This window comes from Musca domestica, unplaced genomic scaffold (genome assembly GCF_030504385.1).
Source record: "Musca domestica strain aabys unplaced genomic scaffold, Musca_domestica.polishedcontigs.V.1.1 140, whole genome shotgun sequence".
Taxonomy (NCBI): Eukaryota; Metazoa; Arthropoda; class Insecta; order Diptera; family Muscidae; genus Musca; species Musca domestica.
In genome coordinates, this window is record NW_026712193.1 from 1,072,724 (window position 1) to 1,082,558 (window position 9,835).

General features: G+C 31.1%; 1 protein-coding gene across 1 annotated transcript in view; it reads left to right on the forward strand.

Moving 5' to 3' along the window:
• LOC131801139 (homeobox protein homothorax-like) overlaps window positions 1-9,774 on the forward strand; it is a 33,211-nt gene extending 23,437 nt beyond the window's left edge. The window contains exon 4 of the mRNA XM_059119245.1: window positions 9,718-9,774. Coding sequence (XP_058975228.1) covers window positions 9,718-9,774 — 57 coding nt within the window. The remainder of the gene's footprint in view (window positions 1-9,717) is intronic.
• The last annotated feature ends 61 nt before the right edge of the window (window positions 9,775-9,835 follow it).

Below are 9,835 nucleotides of genomic sequence, written 5' to 3' on the forward strand. Positions count from 1 at the left end.
ATGTTTTTAAAAACAGATGAAATTTATGTGGCAAAAAAATATCCACTAAAAAAAGCCTTGCCAAGTGTTTTTATGGCCATGCCAAGAAAAAAAGGAGGAAAATTAAAAAAAAAAATAACGCCAAAAGAAATTAAAAGTAACCAAAGTACAAGTGGAGAAATCCAACAACATTTAATGTCTGCTGGCTGATGCCTGTTTATGTTGTGGCCTGTGGCCCTCAATGTTGATGATGAGGTGCCTGAAATGATGGTTTATTTAATGCATTTTTTCGCGCGAGCCCATACATCTTGGCAGCTTCTTCGAAACTCTTTGGGAGTGAGTACTCGCTACAAAATATTTCAAAATTTTTCCAAAAACAAAAAAAAAAAAGAATGCAACTTTAATAGGCAGACAGTGCAGTTAGCCAGTCACTTTGGCATTGGCAACCTCATAAAAATCATGATCATCATCTGTTTAATGCACATCAAGCCAATTTTGGGACACCCTGTTTGTTTACACTTAGTCTTGGGATGCATACATGTCTGGTGAGTGAGGAATATGGTCGTGGAATGCAGTTTAATATTTCCCAAAATAATATCATAAATTATTTAAATGACAAGATCATAACCATATTTTTCACCCTCCACATCTCTCTCTTCATACGACACCCACTTCCCCCTGAAAAAAATTGTTTCTTCTTATTATTGTTATTATTTTTTGGACACAATCAAATATAATTAGAAGAAGAGCTGCAACAACAATTCTTGTATTTTAAAACATATTTAATACATCTGGTTTGGCAGTTAAATTAGGAAACCCTCCACTTGAATATCAAGCCCGCTTCTTGTTGTTTTTGCATTTGCTTAATTTGTCTGGTTGTCTGACTGTCTGTGTGTGTCTCTCTGTGTCTTAAGTCTCGTTTATTAATGTAGCCTGTAGTCTCTGGTTCTTGCTGATCGTTTAACACAGTTTTTAAAGAAATTATAAAAAAAACAGATGAAGACGCAGAAAAAAATCTTCTCGCGCCAAGTGCTAAACATATGGTTATGTCATAAAAATAACAAGCCAAGCCAGTTAGGCCAGGCGCATGGGGACAAATGGACGGACCCTCACAGATGAGGGGTTGAGTAAAAAAATTAGGAAAAAAAATACAACAGATAATCTTTACAGTAATTTGAGATTTTTAACTGGGGTACTTCTTCTGAAAAATTAGTTCTTGGGAAATTAAAATAAAAACATATTGCAATAATAAAAAAATAAATATTACTGAAAACAAGGAGATCAGAAATTCAAGTGGCAATGGTATTAAATATTTTGGGAAATTAAATTATTGGAAATTATGTTTATCAAAATTTATCGATTGGTAAAGATTTGGATAGATTTTCGGGGTCGAAATTAAAATTGTATATCAATGAAGTTCAAGAAGATAAGTTTTTTTTAACTCTTTTAAAAAAATTTTAAGTCACTACTTTTTGTAATTAATTAATAATTCTGATATAATCAATTCATACATATCTGAGGTTCAAGAATTGATTTTTAAACAATTTTGCAATCGTTATTTTTCCAATAAATCGTTAATTCCGAAAATTTCTCGTCGATAAATTTCGATAATTCAGATATAGAAAATAACTTCCATTTAAAATATGCCCTAAAAATATAGGTCAAAATCAAGGCATTTATTTTTGCTCTGAAATGCTCTAAAGAATTTCCTTGTTCTTTTTTTTCAATAAAACGAAATTTATCGATTGTTTTTGTTTTTTTTTTTAATTTTCCTAAATCACATTGTGAATTATAAGGCAATAATTTTGCTTTGTAGTTTTATTTTATTTTTTTTTTCTCCCTCAAATTAACAATCAATCTTTGTTCTTTATTTCTCAATGTTGCAACAATTTTAAATTGTATTTTCTCATTAACATTCCTTTTGTTGATTTGTTTTGTTTTTGATTTGATTTTTTCGGCTTCAAGCAAAGAAAAGAACAACCCAAAATTTAGTATTTTCAAAATGTTATAAGGTCGTGTAGAACATTTATATAAATTTCAACAGAAATTGAGTTGAAAAAAATACAAAAAATTAAAAAAAAAACAAATGTGGATTTATTTCAGTTTTGCCTTTAAAGCAGGTACCATCATCATCAGGCAGGCATTCACACAAATCTTTATTTGTTGAAGGCATGGAAGGGAGAGGGGAGAGCAACACACAAATGATCATCACATTGTGATCGTTTCGTTTAATGCGTTGCGTTTCCACATTCCTCCTTTGGCCGAAAGGTTTTAATCTCTTTTGTGTTTAAGCAACAATTTCTTTGTCCGTTTCGGATTTGTGTCTTCTTCTGCTGAGGCTTTTGTCAAATGTTAGGAGCAAAAAAAAAATGAGTTCAGGATTTTGAAAAAAAAAAAGAAATCTTTCATAAATGCCTTTCATTCTTTTTTGGAAATCTCAACCCTTATGTAAAGGTTTTAAATTTCCTTTAAAGATCTACATGTATTGTTCTCAAGGATTCCTTCCCTTCAAACGCAATAAGTTCTAGGTCTTCTTTTGTTTCTTTGGAACCGTTAAAATGAGCAATATTTAAATGCCATTGTCTTTTGTCGTTGTTGTTGTGAAAGGTATAAAAGATTATTTTCCCTTTTTGTTTGTTTGCAAGAAAAAGGGGTTGGGGTTCTATGAATTGACCAAACAACCTTCCAAACATGTGCAACAGTGTTGCCAGTTGCAGGCAAGGCATGCCACAGAAAAAAAGTATTGCGCATTTCAATTCTTTTTTCCTCAAAACTTCCAAATTGTTTATTGTTATTTTTTCTTCATCTGCTTATTATTTCTCATAACATTTCAAAGGTGTAATATGATTTGACATAATTCTCATGGCTCTCTTGCTGTGTTCCGTTTTCGATTTTGTTTATTTGCATTGATTTCAAATCAAAATCAAATTAACATCCAGACAAAAATTGTATTAATTTTTAAACAAAAAAATTTTATTTAATTCTTTTTTTATTGAAATGGATTTTAACCTCTTGCAGTGTTTGATAATTTCGTTTCAAATATTTATTTTAATACATTTTGAAAAAAAGTTGAACATTTTTACTAAATTATTTTCGTTGAGCGTTGATTGATTTGACGTAAAAAACGGAGGTAGAAATAGAAACATCGGTGTTTATTTTAATTTTTTTTCAAACCTAAAATGATTCAATTTTCCCCTTCGAAAAATAATAAAAAAAAAATCATTTCGAAAAACATAAAATTTTCTTAATACATATGTTAATCTATTTTAAAAACAATGAAAATTAAAAATTCTATTCATAATATTTTGGAAATTTTTTCCTGTGAATGTTTTTTACACTCTCTCTCTCTCTCTGTCTCTCTCTCTCTCTCTATTTTTAATGATTTACTTTGCCTTAGAAAACATCAATACTTAAAGAGAGAAAACTTCACTCTCTCAATGGCAATAATGGTTTAACCATTTTAATGCCATTTAACCGTTAAATAGCCTCTTCTCTTCAAGAAGAGAGAAGAATTTCGCTCTCTTTATTTTTATTATTGCTTTGTAAAATGATACGAATACGTATTATTTTCCCTCATCTCTCATCTTCTCTCTTCTGCTGAACAGTGACTCCCAGTAATTCAGTAACGACTTTAATAATTTAATATTTTTGTTTTGAAAAATTACATTGCCAACAGTTTTTGGATGTGTGAATGATATTTATGTTTGGTTTAATTATAAAAATATGATTTATTACAGGCACATGTACAACCACACACACACACACTCAACCACAACTCGCTTACAAACTAACTGCAATAATTTATTATTTTTGTTGTTGTTGTCTTTTTAGTCAAACATTATGATTTAATGCATTTTATATTACCAACAACACGTTATAGATTTTTTTTTATTAAAGACTTGCAGCCACTTGTTTTTTTTTTGCTTCTTTAATTTTTTGAAAGCGCAACCAGCAAAGACATTAACTGTTATGATGATGACAAATCACTTGATTAAAGGTTAATTTGTTAAAACTATAATTTATATTTTTGGTGTGTTTATTTATTTACAAAATCGCTAGCTTCCTACCACGAAGATAGTAAAAGCCACATGGTCATTACTCAACTTTGATTTGCAGAAATATCCCAAAAGCTTGCCGTTTTCTGTCACATTTGATATAAGGTTCCGCAGTGGGTATTTATTATTTTTTATAATACCCAGTGACCATAAATTTTCATAAATCTTGGGCAAAAGCCCCCGGGCTAGTAGCTACGGGCACATGTCAAATCACAACACTATAAAATTGTATTTTATATTGCATTAGTTTGTTTTTTATAATTTTATTGTAGATATTGAGTGGCGGTCGTCTCTGGTATTTGTGTTGTTGACAAGAACATTTTATAAAATACAGACAAAAAAAATTCAACTACTGGTATTGCGGTGTTTACACCTTACAGGTTGTTTTATTTTCTTCTTCTTCGCTCAAAAAGCAAACAGCCATAATTTTGCTGGCTGCTTGGTGATTTCGCACCTTGTTTCTTTGCGGCCATAATAATGTCAATAATTACCCCCCCCCCCCTCCCCTCTTTCTCTTCTCTCCGTCCCCTTGGCATAATAAAAATTAACCACATTTGATTTTGCTCTTATGATTTGTTTAAAATTTTATTTGCCACTGCCATATATGATTCAATCAATTAACCTTAATATTCTCACGTGATTACCGCCAGGTTCCAGATAAGATTTGATATTTGAAATTTGCTTCAAAATCAAAGAATGCGAACTGCTACTAGAATTCTTTTATGTTTTTTTGTCGTTCCACAAAACAAGAACACCCCTTTGGAGAAGTAGCTAAAGATTTTGTCGCCTAACTGGCGCCTCTGCAGCTCTATATTCCATATTCTTTCCCAATAGCCGGCTATTATCTTTGCTGTTTATCTTTCTCTGTGTACAGTAAAAGATATTTGATTACACAAAACGAAAATAAAAAACAAATCTAAGAAATCTAAAAGAGATTACCTTCATTGTTTGGTTAACTAGAGCAAAACACACACACACTCACGCACCATCCCAAGAATGTTATCTTCCAAAACCCCCAAAAAAATATTCAAAAAAGTGAAATAACACATTTTTTTGTTAAGTGTAAAGTTTCAAACTGCAGGGTATCATCATCATCATGATGATGATTACATGTTTATGGCCCTGGTGGTTTATGGTCACCTAGAGCAGCATAGCGTTCGTCATCTCCCTCCCCTCACAAACAAACCTCAGCCGTTTAGGCCTATGTTAACAATAACAACAAAACTAATATCAAAATCATAAAGATAACAAGTGGTGCGCCTTAAAATATCTAGCTGGCAAAGGGTACGTGTACTGGCGATGATAATGATCATCATCATGATGGTGTTGTTGGTTGGTGCTAGCCAACATTTGGAGCTGCAATGTTGCTCCAGACACAACAAAAACGCCACAATTCCAAAACCTAATAATTGTAATAATTTCTTGTTGTAATATTTATTTAAAGCATTGCGTTATGGATTGTTGTTGTTGGTTGTGTAGTTGTATGTCGAGTCGGGCCAAAACATGTGTTATACGTTATTGTGAGTGGCATTTTATTTGCTTTGCTTCATTATCTTTACAACACTTGAAGCAATTGCTGCTACCTATCTACCACCTTCACTACAAATTTTTATTTTTACAGACGACAGCGACACTAGACAGTAGACAACAAAATAACCAAACACGGGTATTAGTTAAACATTAGCTACCATAAAAAATTGTGTGTTCATATTTTTTCAAAAAAACAAAAACAAAAATGATAATTTTTGAGTAACCAAACAAACAAAAACTCAAACTGGGTAACCTCCCATGAATTGTTGCTGCAAAGTGTCAATATTTATTACAACAGAGATTTCGGGTAGTTATAGTTATTTGTAGAAGATCTCTTGCCACAGAATATATGACTACTTTCACTGTCACCAGCCAGCATTGATAATCATGAAAAAACCCAAAATTCAACTGAAATTAATGAAATACTTTCTTAAATATTTATAAAGGGATTTTTCGATAAAAAAAAAAAACGAAAACTACTCGTGTACCTTAAACATCCGGTAGTAGGGCAACGCTAATAATAAATAACAAAATAGACAAATCAACAATGTTAAGCAGAAGATAAGATAAGAGATTATAGTTTTCCAAAAAAAAAAAAACAAGAAATTAAGGAGAGAGAAAAAACGCCATTTCAATTTGGCAACATGTTGCTGGAAAATATGTTTCTAAATATTTCTGAGAATATAAATAAATATATATATTTTTTTAAATTAAAACAATTTCTGAGCTTTATTTCAACTCAATATTCTAAAGGTATATTTTAAAATAATAAAAAAATGTATAGCAACATTTTCACTTTGACAACATGTTGTCTCTATGTTTCAATGCTTTCTTAATATTTTAAAAACAAATACAAATTTTTCTTTTACAAACAAGAAAAATTTTAGTATGATAATGTGTTGCCTTAATTTTTCAAAGCTTTCTAATGAAAAATCAAAAATATTTTTTAAATAAACAAATGTTTAGTAATATTCTTCTATAGCAACATGTTGCCAGTTCAACTATTTTGCAATTTATTTGGTAACATGTTGCCTTTATATTTCAAAGCATTTCTAATTATTTAAAGCCAAAAAAAAAATAAATAAATAAACAAATGCAACGCAAAATGTTTAGCAACATTTTCTTCCAAAGCAATATGTTGCCAAATCAAATATTTTGCAATTTCTTTGGTAACATGTTGCCTTTATTTTAATATTTTACAACAACATCTTGCCATATTAAGTATTTTCCAGTTTCTTTACGATATTTCCATTCCGTTTATTTAATTTTATAAATAAAGTTCAAATTTAATTCATTAAATTTTAATAAATTTGTAACGTTAAATGTTTAGCAACATTTTCCCCTCCGGGCAACATGTTTCCAGTTTGAGTATTTTGCAACTTATTGTGGTATATCTTCTACGTTTCTTTAATTTAATGGAAGTATTTAAATATATTAACATTCAAAAATTGTTATTAAAAATATTCAGCAACATTTTCCTCTGCAACATGTTGCCCATTCCCTTATTTCTCATAATATCCCTATTTTCTTTATTTTTTTAACGTTTCGGGATTTTCTTTTTTTTTTTCTCCATTTTCAAACCAAACAAATTTCTAATCATCCAACAATTTCAAGTGATTTTTTTTTCGCTCGCTCTCTCTCTCTCTCTCGCTCGCTATGCTCTTCCATTCCATGTGTAATTTATTTATAGAGCAGAGCAATAACATTGCCGACAAGATTTTTGTGGCACAAACGTCTCATGCTGTGAATTTACTTGTTAAAATGATTTATGTATTTTTAAAACCTCAAGAGGAGCAAAAGAAAATACCAACAACGACAACAACAACAACGAGAAATGAAATACTTAAGTTAATCGTGGTGTTGTTGCCGTTGTATATATGGGGGAAACATGAAACTGATTTGGCAGAAACAAAAAAAATAAATATAAAAATAAAAAAGAATTCTGGAAAAAAATTAATGATTAAAAGAATTAATTAAAGTTTCATTCAATGTTGTTTGAATGGAATTCAGAGAAAAAAAATATAAAATTCAAAAATGGGAATTTTCAAAAAAAAAAAAAAAAAAAAAAAACTATATAAAGTAGGAAGAAATTTCCATTTTTGTTTTGGCAAACAATTAAAAACAAAATGAAATTTTCAGAATATTACACTTTCAACCTTAGGTCCATTATTTCTTAAAAAAACCATAAAAAAGATAAAATTAGATAAAATATTTTTTATATCCTTCACGAATTAAAAAAAAAAAATATAAAAATATCTCATATTATTATTTTCTTTCCTTTGGAATTTGCACTTATTTTCAAATATTTCCTGCCCTCCATACGTCATTTTTTTCTTACTTCCAAATCCATTTCCCTTTTTCCTGTCTGTGGGCCCCTATGGGGAATCCATTTTCTTTTCCAATATCTAATTTAATTCCAATAACGTTTTGTTTTTCTCTCTGTTTCTTATACTCCAAGTAATGTTAGAAAGAGAAGGCAATATATATACGTCGTTGGCCCCCTTGAATTTGCATTTATGTAGTTCGTTACCATATTATTATAATTGTTATGGTTAAAGGGGTTATTTTGTGTTGTTGTTTTTTTTTTTCGGTTTTAAACTCCTAACCTATAATCAAATATGGTTTACTCACAATGGCTAATGGTTTGCCCCATTCGTTCTCCTTTTGGACTGCAATTTGGTAAAACAAGAAACGAACCAAAACAAAGACTCTCTTTTCCAGCGGTCGTCTGGCCACATAAGTGTTTCAGTTTTCTTGCTTTCAGGGAGAATGAAGCAGGCAATGATTGATATTGTTGCCTCATCTTCTTTAATATTTGTTTTCAATTTTTTCAAAATCGTATTCAGTTCATTGGACAAAAATCTATTGCTGCTTACAATGTTATTCAGAGAGCAAGAGAGAGGGAGAGAGAGGAAGGGAGGGAGAACAGAGAAAAAAATAAATAATAACAATAATCACAATAAACGTGTATAACTTTTGGTTTTGTCTATATGCTATAGTTTATAATATTGGCGGTTTTTACTTTTGTATTTTTTTGTTTTTGTTGTTGTTGTGGAGCTTTGCCATTGCACAGTGCCTTGCTTGGGGGTTTTGTTGTGTTTTGCCCAACAGATATAAACAATAATATTAGTGGAATACACCTTAATGATTTATGGCCATCATTAGTCTCACACATATGTTTTTGCAGTTGTGGATTCTTTCACTGGTGCTGCTGGTCTGGTGATGGTGTTGTAGCTGGCATTGTGGTCTTGTTGTTATTATTGTTATTGTTATTTTGGCGAAAAACACTACAAAATACTACTTTGTTGTCTGTGATTCTTGTGGTGGCTTTGTTTGGGCTCTGCGGCGTTTTGGGTGTTCTTTTTTCCCCGTGTTGTTTTTGTAGTTCACTATACTACTACAACTACTACTAGGTGGCATTTTATCTATTTATTGCCTTGGTGATTTTTATCTAAGTGTGTGGCTTTACTATTGTCGCCGTCGCCGTCGTCGTCATCACTTTTCGGTGGGTCTATCTTTTTGCATGTCACAAACTGCTCGACATAGTCACAGCCGGGAACATCATTTGTTTTGTTATATTTCTACACATATACGGGGGGTTTATTGTTGGTTTTATGACAGCAAGTGTATTAGGCATTGAGGAGACGACATCATCACTCTGTCACTGAGTCAGTGCGGCTGTCTGTCAGTCACTCACTCATTTCAGGGGAAATATGTTAAAATGCCATTCTGTTTCAAAAAAAAACAACCAGGAGACATTGAGTCGCATGCTTATCTCTAGACACAGGGATTTCGCCTGAATTTTTTTGTTATTATGGCCTTAGCATATCGCCACAATTAATCCTTGGGAACACATACACACAAACACTCAAAGAAATAGGGTCTTGTTTTTGGTTTGTTTACACTAAAGGAATTAGTCATGGTGTTTTTGGGAACAGGTAGTTTGGTTTCTGGATCATCACCAGCAACCTCAACCCATCGTCATCATCTATTTGTGGTATTTATTTTTTTCTCTGTAAATCCTTGAAATCCTAGTTTAGTGTTATTTCCTTGTAAAACAATTGTTGTGGGTGGTCCCTAAAACCTAAAAATAGCAAGCAATCTGTAGTTATTTAAAAAAACAACAATTTAATTTTTTTTCTTCTCCTTACAGATCAGATCACAAAAAAACCTACACAGCAGATCCCGAAGTAGATTCACTGGTAAGTAAACAATATATGCAATATATATTTTTTATTTTTTTATAAATTCAATACACCTTGACCCAAAAA